General features: G+C 43.6%; 1 protein-coding gene across 12 annotated transcripts in view; it reads right to left on the reverse strand.

Moving 5' to 3' along the window:
- Positions 1-13,501, reverse strand: part of ARFGEF3 (ARFGEF family member 3) — a 186,356-nt gene that overhangs the window by 110,123 nt on the left and 62,732 nt on the right. For 9 of the 12 annotated variants that reach the window (XR_014845343.1, XR_014845341.1, XR_014845342.1 and 6 more), the window contains one exon: positions 10,777-10,845. The exons of 1 other annotated variant lie outside the window; for it this stretch is intronic. Coding sequence is in view for 2 of the 11 variants with exons in the window: in XM_021087441.2 (XP_020943100.1) it covers positions 10,777-10,845 (69 nt within the window). In the remaining 9 variants the exon portion in view is untranslated. Of the gene's footprint in view, positions 1-10,776; positions 10,859-12,187; positions 12,440-13,501 lie in introns of those variants that run through there. 2 more of the 12 variants (XM_085024882.1, XM_085024871.1) reach the window with 2 other exon arrangements.

Genomic DNA, 13,501 nt, shown 5'->3' on the forward strand with positions numbered 1-13,501 from the left:
ATCAGACTCCACCTTAGAGACCCCTCCCTCCCATCCACCTGGGGGCTTTCTTGGCCTAAAATCACTAGGCAAGCAAATATACCTCCCTTTCTTTGAGATTCTTTATATATTCTTGGTTGTGGTAAAGATTAAAAGAGAATGTATATAAAATACTATGTATTGACATGCCCTAGGAACTTAACCATCAGTAGCTACCATTATTGACCACTGTTTTGGAATTGAGGGATGGTGAATGGATGGCATAAAAAAGGGAGTTCCCTGGTGGTCTAGTGGTTAAGGATGTGGCATTGTCACTGCTGTGGCTTAGGTTCAATTCCTGACCCGGGAACGTCCACATGCTGTGGGCATGGTGGGGGAAAAAGGGGGAGGTTTCTGAAAGTAAAAATCTTAGAGAAAATAAAAAAAGGTCTTTGAGATAGACTCTGTTTGAACTTGATAACATGCTACAGGTCAAAGACTTGGAAGAAGTTTCTGATGACTAAGATCAAACCAGCAAATACACATCTACAAACAAGGCTTAATCACTTTGAAAAATCCCATAGAGCAGCTGCCAAGCAAGCATGAGAATATGCCCCAAATCTTACCATAGAAACAGTATCATTCATCATCTTTCAATCAGCTTCATAGGGCTTCTGGTTATGGCACCACCTCCTCTTTAACCCCAAGAAAGTGGAGATTTTTACTCCCACAGCTTTTTCCTATACTATAGGAACACTGGACATATCTGCTAGTTTGGACATAATAGCAAGAAAAATACTAAGACTTCAGCTTTCAACCAATGAAGAGACCTATGTATCCAAATGGAGCTTTAGTAATGATAGTACATGAAATTCAATAGAAAACACATGATGGATATTTCATAACGGTTCGATTCTAAATTTGGTTGACATTTCTTATTCCTCCTGCATCGTGGAAGATGTTATTCTGGAATAATTGTCACTACTGCAGTTTAATTGAGCAAATTAAAGTTAGATACACCAACAAAGCTGCCCTCTTATTTATATTTTTAGCGCTTAATGATCCTTTGATAGTTTCAGCAGTACCTTGGGAAAACTGCCTCGTTTTTCATACTTAAGTACACATTCCATTTCCTGATCAACAGGTTTCAGAGTAAACACTATTCTTGAGTAACAGTCAGTGCAGCCCAGAGTAAGAAAGAAGAGAGTGTCTGGATTCTTTCCCAACATTTCTACAGGAACTTTATATGATTTATTTTAAGGTGTTTTATCAATTGTTTTCATAGCTATATCAAAAGTGACAATAGAAAAAAAAGTTTTAAGTTAAAGACTTATTTTTATGAGCAATTCAGCTATAACCAAGAAGGCTTCCAGGTAGACTTGTGGTTGCCAAAGCAGGGGGAGGGAGTGGGATGGATTGGAAATTTGGGGTTAATAGATGCAAGCTATTGCCTTTGGAATGGAGAAGCAATGAGATCCTGCTGTATAGCCCTGGGAATTGTATCTAGTCACTTATGATGGAACATGATGGAGAATAATGTGAGAAAAAGAATGTATACATGTATGTGTGATTAGATCACCTTGCTGTACAGTAGAAAATTGACAGAACACTGTAAACCAGCTATAATGGAAAAAATAAGAATCATTATTGAAAAAAAAAAAAAGAAAAGAAAGCTTCCAGGAGGTAAGTGGTAATCTTAGGCTGAAATGTCCTGCTCTAAAAATAGAGATGCAAACTTTGGAAAGGCTAAATTAGCAGATGGAAAGCACTTGAGAACCTGCAAAATCACTGGGTTTCATTAAGTCTACAGAATACGATTATTTTTTTGTGGTGGTATAACTCTATTTTGTGGTTAATTCTTTCTGTTTATGAAAAAGTTATTTCTTAAGCAATTTCTGTGGTTGGTGGAAAAACTGAAAGGCTCTAAGCTATTTTGCAAATTTGAGGAAATATAAAATGAAAGCAATGTAAGAAAAAATGCTTACTCCTATCCTGTGTCCCTGAAGTAAACAATGATTTTAAATGATTCTACTATCTTTTCTGAAATCACCTATACATTTTTCATCGAATATCTCTAACTACTAGTCCATATGCTTATATTTATAAATTGCTACTATGCTTTTCACACAAGTAAATCTATTCCATGCTCGTCTTATGCCAGATTACATAAATATGGATTGGGGTGAGAGACATCTCTCCCACCCTTTTAAAAGTTGACAGTGGGCCTTAGTGTCAAAAACACACATTCAAAAGCAACAGTGGGACAGCTCTGTAGAAGGTTAAATTGACAAAGCATTTAAGAAATACGTATCAGGCAATGACAAGCGGGAAAGAGAAAATGTGGAAATGATCTGGCAGGAGAAGAGATGAAAGACAAGGGAGATTAGAAGAATCGAAATCTTGCCCTTATTAGGGATCACCACTGAGAGGATACTGCTGCCATGTGGGGGTCCCTGCTTTGTGGGGGTGGTTGGACTGGTATGGCAAAGAGAGATGGCAGCCCTCGCCTGGGTTTTAGGTCTAAAAACCCAGCAGAACACTACCTTTAAATTTTATTTTAAGGTGATTATACCAATATTTACTTGTGGTAGTATAAAGGAGCAGGACCCCAAGGGGCCTCTTGTTTGTAGAAAAACTTAGCCCTGTAGGCCTTCCTTATTAGAGATCACCACTGAGAGTATGCTCAATGTTCCAAAGAAGAAATTTAACCAAAGAAATGAGATAATGAAGCAAAAAGGAAAACAGTCGAGCAAGACAAAGTAATAGTAGTTCAGCCATTAAACAAAATCAAGGGCCTTTAGTTTCTCAAGGCCTGTAGATGATATTTCACTTGATCTTAGCCAAAAGGCCGAGAAGCGATTGTAGATGATATTTCAAACCATATCCTTTGACCTGATTTGCAGATACTGAAACCCCTACCAGATAGAATAAGTTTACTGTATGATGCCCACAAACATGTAGACCCCAGACTCTAGTTGGAACCAGAAGGACGAGCTGACCAGAGATTTATGGCTCTGATCACAAGTGAGACATGACATCTACTTGGAACCACATGATGGACACAATCATCTCTGCAAATAGAAGTTTACTCCCTCTTCAGCCCTTTCTTCTTCTCCCTTTAAAATCTTTGAGCAAAATCTGGGGAGTGGGGAGGTGGCTCTTTGGGACATGAGGCTGCCTTCTCCCCAGGATTGCTGGCTTCCTCAATAAAGCTATCTTTCCTTTTACCCAACACTTATATCTCAGTACTGGATATTTTTTTTTTTTTTTTTTTTTTTTTGGCTGTGCTTATGGCATGTAGAAGTTCCTGGGCCAGGGATTAAACCTGTGCCACAGCAATAACTAGAGCTACAGCAGGGACAATGATGGATCCTTAACCTGCTGAGCCATTAGGGAACTCCAGTACTGGATTACTGAGCTATAAGCAGCAGACCTGAGTTTGGTAACAACAGTGCTTCTCAAACTTTAATACACTTATGAATTATATGGGGGACCTTATTACAAAGCAGTCTTATTCAAAGGTCCGGGTTGGGGCCTGAGATTCTAAATTTCTAACAAGGTCCCAGGTGCTGCCATGCATCTGATTATAGTGGGACCACAGTGAGGCTTTAAAGCACAACAATTCCTTTCAATATGGTTCTACAACACAGCTTGTTGGAGAGAACAGTAACTATCAGAGCAGTGATTCTCAACTTGTTCTCCAGTAAAAATTAACCAGGGACCTTTTACAGATTTTGTATGTCCAGGTTCCTCTAAGAACCAAAAACTCAGAATTTCTAGGCCTCTTGTTTTTGCTAACACTTCCCAGGTGATTCAAATGTGCAGCCTTTGATGAGAACCACCAACATAAACGTAGGCCTCCAATACTTTGCAATGATAAGAATCCCATAGGTGAGAGGGTTTAACTTCAGGATGGTAAAGAGAAGTCAAAGGTTAATCAAGCAGCTACTGAAAATAGTCAGCCTTTATATAACGACCTATGTGACCTTGCCGGTCTCTTGTTCGGATCTTTAATCACTGTTGGCAGTTAACTGAGGCATGCTAGTCTCTTAACAGAATGATTCATTTTAAAGATAAAAGGCAATATTTAGTTTAATTTCAACACAGGGTGTCTGCAAGGTGCTCAGGCCTGTGAATGATCTGGATGAGGGGAGGGGTAGGCCCTTTGAGGATGACCATCAATCAGTTCCTACAAGGGCAAGCCTAAGGGCCCTGAAAGTGGTCCTTTGAGAACCAAAATATGACAGTACATGCTACAGGGTCTAGAGACCAAAAGCTCTGTCATATGGATTAGTCTTGCTTCCTGGTTCCATCACTTCCTAGCTGTGTGACGTGGCAAGTTGCTGGACCCCTTTCCATGCCCAGTTTCCTTGTCTGTAAGAGATGGGTAATAGGAGCTCCTGCCTCACTGTACTGCTGTGCAGATTATATGAGTTAGTACAGGGAAAGTTTGTAGAATGGCACCAGGCAGAGAGTTAAGTGCTAAGTGAGAATTGGGGACAGGGAGTTGTGGTGCAGTGTAAAGGAATCTGATGAGTATCCATGAGGATTCGGGTTCAATCCTTGGCCTCGCTCAGGGGGTTAAGGATCCGGTGTTGCCATGAGCTGTGGTGTAGGCTGCAGATATGGCTTGGATTCTGTGCTGCTGTGGCCAGTGGCTACAGCTCCAATTCAAGCCCTAGACTGGGAACTTCCATATGCTGAGGGTGCGGCCCTGAAAAGTAAAATAAAGAATTAGGGACAGCTATGTACCATTGTCATTGAGTATATGTACCCAACTCTTGCCACAACGAGCTCCTCGGAAGGACCAACTCTGAGAGGGAATGGCCACAGTGAGCCCAGAACTCTAGCCCCCATCTGGTGGAAGTATGCCCCGCTGCAGCCAAGCCTGGTGGATGAAGATCTACTATTGTCAGCAGGACAGCACTCTCCAGGGTGATGATCTCACTGGCCTTTTTTTCTTTTTCTTTTTCTTTTTCTTTTTGCTTTTTAGGGCTGCACATGTGGCACATGGAAGTAGCTAGGGGGTCATTTCAGAGCTGCAGCCACCAGCCACAGCCATGGCGGATCCAAGCCACATCTGCGACCTACAGCACAGCTCATGGCAACACCTAATTCTTTTTTTTTTTTTTTGTCTTTTGTCTTTTTTTTGTTGTTGTTGTTGTTTCTATTTCTTAGGCCGCTCCCGTGGCATATGGAGGTTCCCAGGCTAGGGGTTGAATCGGAGCTGTAGCCACTGGCCTATGCCACAGCCACAGCAACGCGGGATCCGAGCCGAGTCTGCAACCTACACCACAGCTCACGGCAACGCCGGATCGTTAACCCACTGAGCAAGGGCAGGGACCGAACCCGCAACCTCATGGTTCCTAGTCGGATTCGTTAACCACTGCGCCACGACGGGAACTCCCCGGCAACGCCTAATTCTTAACCCACTGAGCGGGGCCAGGAAGGTATGGAACCCGAGTCCTCATGGATACTAGTCAGGTTTGTAACCTGCCTGAGCCACAATGGGAACTCCCTCACTGGCTTTTTGATCAGTGCTGCTGGATAGAGGGAGCCCCTGGACTAGCATATGCTCATCCTGGGATCACTCTGCCTCTCTCAGCAGACTGCATGTAGATGTCCCCACCCCTGGATGGCCAGCTGGAAGAGCTCTTATTCTTATTCCTTTGAACGTGGTACCCATGCCAGGTCCAAGCTGTCAGGGAGAAGCGATTCCACACACTACCTTTTGGCAAAAGCACTTTGAAGTGGTGGCTACTCTGGTCCTTACAAAGTGGTCCCCAGCCCCCTGCTGAGCTGGAGCATCTGCCCATGTGCCCACTCAGCAGAGCAGAGTGGTGCATGTAAGTGGGGCCTGGGGAAACTGTAGCCTCAAGTTCTGCCATAGATAGGGAGCTAGGAGGGTCTTCTTACAGAACAGTGGGACAGGCAGGGCTTAAAAACATCTTCTGGGAATCTGAACAGTGTCAAGGGAAGGCCCCTACTATCAAATACGGGAGGAAATGTTCAGCTCTTTACCAGGTCCTTCTTTCCGAAGAACACAGTCCCACGCTTCCATCCTGCACAACATGTCAAAGCTGCCATGGGAGGTAACGCATGTTTCTGGGATGGTCTGACCTCTGCCTCATGACCTTCACTCTGATGTTCTGCTTTAAACTCTTTTCCAGCTCAGGGATCTCCGTGGGTCACAGGTGGACAGGATGGGGCATAAGCTTGTTCTGTTGTCCTAGGAAGCTGGCCCCATCAATGGCACCTCCTTTCAGGGTCCCAGCCAGACCCCCATTATTTAGTGGGAGTCTAGACGTCATCAGCCATCTGCAGCTCCACAAGAGCAGCAGCCAACCTTGACCCATTGTTTACCATGTAGCAGGACCTGCACTAAAAGCTCTTCACATGGGTTCTATTTCTCTTATCTAATCGGCACACCACACCACAAGATAAGGAGACAGGTGCTGTGAGCTCGGCTTTGACACAGAGAACAACACAAAGCACAGAGAGGGATCCAAGCCAACACCTTGAGAGGGGGCAGGATTTACAGCCAAGGAGTGTGACTCAGAGCCCATGCTGTCACCACTGAGAGTGTGAATGCCCTTATTTTTATATGGCTCTTAGGCTGAGGTTGGTTTTTTTTTTTTTTTTTTCCAAAAACAAAGTTTCATCTTCCCTTTATAGGGTTTGGTAGAGACCATTGTGTTTTGATGTTTCATCCTGTCCAGAGAGGCTTGCTGAGTGTTTACTCCAGCTTCCAGATACCCTCAGGAAACACCCTTGATGAGGCTGGCCCCCTGTTTAGGAATAACATCTCAATCTTTCAGATTATCATTCAAAACCTGGTCCTGTGAGGATGATAAAGGCATCCTTCTCTTGGAGGCAGCCCGGGGATCCTTAGTGGCCCTCCCTAGTCCTGAGGGTCCTGCAACAATCTGTCCCTCTACCCACCCCTCCTCAGAAGGGGGTGGGGCTAAGAGGTGGCCAGGCAGAGACAAGCATTTCCTTTCTCTCGTTTCCCTTCATGTCCTTCCCACGGCACAGAACTAACAAGCCTTTTATGCACCAGTCCTGCTTCTTGCTCTGATCAGAAACTGTATTTGTCACTTAAAAAGCAAACCAGCATGGGGAATCTAAAATAGTCAAACTCAGAGAAACAGAGTAGAATGGTGGTTGCTGGGTGGCAGTGGGGTGGTGGTGGGGCAGTGAGTATAGCTCCTATTCAATGGGTATAAAGTTTCAGTTATACAAAATGAGTATGTTTTAGAGATCTGCTGTGCAAAATTGCCCTATGGTTAATATTGCTGAATTGTACACTTAAAAGTTTGGTTTTTTTTTTGTCTTTCGTCTTTTTTAGGGTTGTACCAGCAGCATATGAAGGTTTCCAGGCTAGGGGTCCAATCAGAGCTGTAGCCACTGGCCTACACCACAGCCACAGCCGCGCCAGATTTGAGCCGTGTCTGCGACCTATACCACAGCTCATGTCAATGCCAGATCCTTGACCCACTGAACGAGGCCAGGGATCGAACCCACAACCTCATGGTTCCTAGTCAGATTTGTTTCCACTGTGCCATGACAGGAACTTCTACACTTAAAAAGTTTAAGATCCTGAAAAAGAAAAATGGAGCTGGAGGAATCAGGCTCCCAGACTTCAGACTATACTACAGAGCAACAATCATCAAAACTGTATAGTACTGGCACAAAGACAAAATATAGATCAGTGGAAGAGCATAGAAAGCCCAGAATTAAACCCACGCACCTATAGCCAACTCATCTATGACAAAGGAGGCAAGGATATACAATGGAGAAAGGATGGCTTGTTCAATAAGTGGTGCTGGGAAAACTGGACAGCCACATGGAAAAGAATGAAATGAGAACACTCCCTAACACCATGTATAAAAATAAACTCAAAATGGATGAAACACCTAGGCACTATAAAACTCTTAGAGGAAAACACAGGCCAAACACTCTCTGACATAAACAACAGCAACATCTTCTCAGATCTGCCTCTTAGAGTATTAACAATAAAAACAAAAACAAATGGGACCTAATCAAACTTAAAAGTTTCTGCACAGCAAAGGAAACCCTAAACAAAAAGAAGACAACCCACAGAATGCAAGAACATCTTTGCAAGTGAAGTGACTGACAAGGGATTAATCTCCAAAATTTATAAACATCTTCTGCAGCTCCATACCAAAAAAGCAAACAACCCCATCAAAAAATGGGCAGAAGATCTAAACAGACAGTTCTCCAAAGAAGACATACAGATGGCCAAAAAACACATGAAAAGATGTTCAACATCACTCATTATTAGAGAAATGCACATCAAAACCACTCTGAGGTTCCACCTTACACCAGCCAGAACGGCCATCATCCAAAAGTCTACAAACCATAAGTGCTGGAGAGGGTGTGGAGGAAAAGGAACCCTAGTACACTGTTGGTGGGATTGTCAATTGGTGCAACCACTGTGGAAAGCAGTATGGAGATTTCTCAGAAAATTAAACATAGAACCACCATTTGATCCAGCAATCCCACTCCTGGGCATCTATCCAGAGAAAACCATGACTCGCAAAGACATGTACTCTGAAAGACATGTACTCTGATGTTCATTGCCGCACTCTTTTCAATAGCCAAGACATGGAAACAACCTAAATGTCCATCAACAGAGGAGTGGATAAGAAGAGGTGGTACATATACACAATGGAATATAACTCAGCCATTAAAAGGAAAGAAATACCAGCATTTTTAGCAACATGGATGGACCTAGAAATGATCATGCTAAGTGAAGTCAGCCATACAATGAGACACCAACATCAAATGCTTTCACTGACATGTGGAATCTGAAAAAAGGACAGAATGAACTTCTTTGCAGAACAGATGCTGACTCACAGACACTGAAAAACTTATGGTCTCCAGAGGAGACAGTTTGGGGGGTGGGGGGATGTGCTTGGACTGTGGGATGGAAATCCTGTGAAATTGGATTGTAATGATCATTATACAATGACAGATGTGATAAATTCATTTGAGTAATAAAAAAATAAAATATAGAAAAAAAGTTTAAGATCTCACGTTAAGTATTCTTACTTTAGTTAAAAAAAAAAAGCAGACCTACAAATGATAAGATCACTCACAGCTATCTCTTAATATTCATCTAAAAATACTGATAGCTATTCTACTTTTACTCTATATAAAGTGAAACACACAATGTGGTAAAGTGTTCTTTCCACCTACATAAATACTCATTTGAGAACTGATTTATTCTGTGGTAAGGGATCAGCTATCTGCTGCTTGTCCTTTTAACAGACCCATAAAAATGTTCTATGTGTTCAAAAATAATTTTCTTTTTTTTTTTAGATATGAGGGTCGCTAACTGGATGATCATTGTTGTTTTCTCATTTTTTTTTAATTGTTATTTCTCCAACACAATTTTTTTTCTACTTACAGCATGGGGACCCAGTTACACATACATGTATACATACTTTGTTCTCCCATTATCATGCTCCATCGTAAGTATCTAGACATAGCACATTTGCAGCACCATGGATGGAACTGGAGACTCTCATACTGAGTGAAGGAAGTCAGAAAGAGAAAGACAAATATCCTATGATATCACTTATATCGGTATCTAATATACAGCACAAATGAACCTTTCCACAGAAAAGAAAATCATGGACTTGGAGAATAGACTTGTGGTTGCCTGGGGGGAGGGGGAGGGAGTGGGATGGATTGGGAGCTTGGGGTTAATGGATGCAAACTACTGCTTTTGGAATAATTTTCTCTTAATTTTCACTCTTGAATGCTACACAGTACTGTAAAAGCACATGTATCAGCCAATATAAATGCTAATCATAATGTCAACTACATAAGGTGATGGATATTTTAATCAGCTTATTGTGGTGATTATTTCACAATGTATGTATATAGGCAAACAGGAAACATTTTATTTGTTGATCACACCTCAACAATGATGAGAAAAAGAAGAAAAAAAGAAAACATGCCTGAAGTGCTAAGCATGTATCTGGACCACTCAATAAATGGTGATGAATGCTGTTCGAAAATAACCATGACTGCTGATAGTTAGGCTTTCTTTTTCTCTGTAATTTCAGAGTATCATTGGCTCCTTGAGGTCTGCACATGTACTCATGTCAAAACACACAACTGGTGAAGATATTCTTTTCAAGAAATGGAAGGAAATTTATTCTAAGTAGATTAAAGTACAGCTCTGGAATGATGATGTTTCCAAAAGCCCCAGGCATATATATGCCAGACATTCAGGAAGCCAAGTTTTCTGTTGGACCTACTCTTGGGAACACCCAAGGTACCTATTACTCCAGGCTGCAATACAGATGGAAAAGAGAAGGTTTTCCAATGATCACTACAAAATGCATTCATCATGGTTTAGGAGACAGGCATGGAATTTAATCCATACACATCTCCCTAAATGTCATACTCGGTTTCTTAAAAACCATTAAAAAAAAAATCAAATTCTCTCCAATTAATCTTAGGAAGAACAGTAAGTATGATACCCAGGTGCAGCAGAATCAGGAGAACCAGTACTGTTATTTCCATGGTTAAAGCCTCAAGTTAAGCAAAGAAAGCATGCAGAGCGCTCAGATGGAGAGTGGTGGTCCACGCAGCCTGCTTCCCACAGACCACCTCCTTAGTGGAGATGCCCCTCAGTAATGATGCGAGAAGGCTCACCCCACCGCTGTGGCTCAGCTCCACCCCAACACCTATCCCGCATGACAGCAAAGCAGCTGTGAGCAAGCAGCACAAACAAGCAGCACTTGAGGCCCGCACTTGAGGCTGGGAAAAGCGGGCACTCACCTCGGCGATCTTCAGCACTGCACTCCCATTCAGGTCAAAGGTCGGGGTGTAGGTTATGCAGAGTAAAACCTTTCACCAAGAGGTGGAGGGGGAAGGAAGAGAGAAGGGGTTAAAAATTTAGAAAGAAATTTCCATTTCACACATGCCATTTGTGCAGTCCTGTCTTATGAGGCTTTTGCCCTTTGCTGTGGTTGGTATGTTTCTTCAATTCGTGGCCACACATTGCCCAAGAAAACAGAGATGAATACTTATAAAGGCTACCTTCTTCCTGAAGGAAGGACCATTGTTAAGACTGGCTAGTTCCTCAACTATTCCAGGAGGTCTGTCCAATAATAAGGAAAACGGAATGGCCAGGCTCAGCCAGCTGCACAGTTCTGGTAAGTGTCATTATTATTGGCTTCATTTTATTGATGAGAAAACTGAAGCTCAGGATGATTAAATAAGCTGCCCAAAGTCACACAGGTACAAATTGTGGAGCTGAGATCCGAAGCCAAGTCATCGGACTCCCTGCCCTGACCAACTATGCAATACCGTCCCTACGACTTACTAGACCCAAGCATCACTGTAATTTCCTGTTCCCATCGCTTTCCTGGATCCATATAGGATTAGATGTTCTTTTATAGGCACTTCCCTCTTCCTCCTGTTACTTCCCCAGAACACTGCCTGCCACTTGTATATTAATTCCTAGTTTCCATTATTCTCCAAGTTATAGAGACAATGAATCAGTGACAGTTACAAGATCTTTGAAGACCATTAAAAATTCTGCTTTCTACTTGCAGAGCTACTAGGGAATAGATCAATAAAAGCCCAGGACATTTCAAGAATTGCTTCTAATTTTGTCGATAAGAGGCTAGACTCTTCTCTGTCCATTTGGCCCCTAACACTGCAACTTATCTTGCTGGTAGTCCCAGATGTGAAGCTGGCTGGTGTCTGCTCCTCAGTCCCCAAAGCCCACAGCCATGGCCTGCCTGCAGCCCGGCCTGCCACTGTGCGGCAGCCTTCTGAGAATGTTTCTCTTCTGGTCCCGCCCAACGCATAAAAGAGCATTGAAGCCCAGCAAATGCACTGACCCTGGACATACACCTAATCCACACACCAAGAGGCACAACTATCTGATGGCACAAGGGGCCTCTCTTAATTGCTCAATCTTGGTTACCAGCCAGGCCAGTCCTAGGAATGGTCAAGACTTCAGGGAAAGCAAATATACGAGTACCTGAAGGAAAAGGGGATCTTTGCCAATTTTAGTCACAAGGTTAGACAAATTCATTGTGGGTCCACTCTCAAGTTGCCTGACAGCCAAGAGCTGACTCTTCATAAAAATCCTCTAACTGCCACGCTGGCCAAAAGAGAGGAACTATGGGAACAACCACCCCAGAGCCTCACGGGAAAAGGCTTTCTTTTGTCAACTTATCTTTGGGGGTTGCGGTCTGGAACTCAAGGAGGGATGAAAGCTGAGGACAACTGGGTCGCCCATTCCTAATTTGGCCTGGGGAGCAGCCATGTCTTCTAATGCGTCTGTACTCGGTGCTCCCTCTGCCTGACACCTTCCTGTCCTTGGCTCTCCCCGCGTTCCTTCACATGGCTCCTCCTTCTGGCCTCAACTCAAATGCTCCCCCCCTCAGGGAGGCGTGTGGCCCTCCCTGAACCCCTCTCTAAAATGGCCTCGATCACAGCTGCTTGTGTCACTTACCTCAGAGCAAGCACCTATCTCATAATGGCTTTTTTATTTGCTCATTCCTAATCTTCCCATCAGACAATAATATCCACAGGGCATCTGACTGGTCCTCAAGGATTCCTCTCATGAGGCTTTCTGACTGTGATTTCCTGCTACCTTGCATGGCTTCTCTTTCTTGAATTCGTTCTTTTTTCTATGCCATGTTTCATGGCAGGCAGGTAGAGGGTGTGAGAGGCTGGTGGAGGAGGTGGTCTGGGGAGGTGGGGAGAGGACGTGGCCCTTCTGGGCTCTTGGTTTTTTAGGTACTGACAATAAAGATGGCAACTGACAATACTTTATAATATGGAACTAATAATGGCAAATATTAGTCTGAAGTAGCTAATTAACAACCTCACTTATAGGATCAACGATTGACTTCCTGATTTCCATCACTCCATGCATTCATACCCAGGAACAAGTTTGAAAAGAAGTTTCCAAACCAACCCAGGTTTCTGTGAGCAAGAGCTGCTTTGGGGCAGCAGTGGCTGGAGGAAGTGGGAGCGGTGTCTGTCGTGAGATCTTGGAAGGGCGTTGAGTTGCTGTACTTAGCAGTCAAGCTTCTGAAGGAACAGAAAAGGCTCGGCTCCCCCTGCCGGAGGGAAGCCAGCAAGTGTAGAGGGAGGCCTCTTAGCAACAGTCTGAAGGAAACTGAGGGTCTCTGCACCCAGCCAATGCTGATCCTGTTCAAAAGATCTTTGTAAACATGGCTCTCCATACCTCATGCCTGGTCCCTAAGATCAAAAGACTCACTCAGCTCTATGCAAAAACAAACAAGGAGTTCCCGTCGTGGCGCAGTGGTTATCGAATCTGACTAGGAACCATGAGGTTGCAGGTTCGGTCCCTGCCCTTGCTCAGTGGGTTAACGATCCGGCATTGCCGTGAGCTGTGGTGTAGGTTGCAGACGCGGCTCGGATCCCGAGTTGCTGTGGCTCTGGCGTAGGCCAGTGGCTACAGCTCCGATTGGACCCCTAGCCTGGGAACCTCCATATGCCGCGAGAGCGGCCCAAAGAA

This window comes from Sus scrofa, chromosome 1 (genome assembly GCF_054392235.1).
Source record: "Sus scrofa isolate SSC_HxYL_T2T_F1_AM1 chromosome 1, Sscrofa_HxYL_maternal_Yorkshire_Landrace_v2.0, whole genome shotgun sequence".
Taxonomy (NCBI): Eukaryota; Metazoa; Chordata; class Mammalia; order Artiodactyla; family Suidae; genus Sus; species Sus scrofa.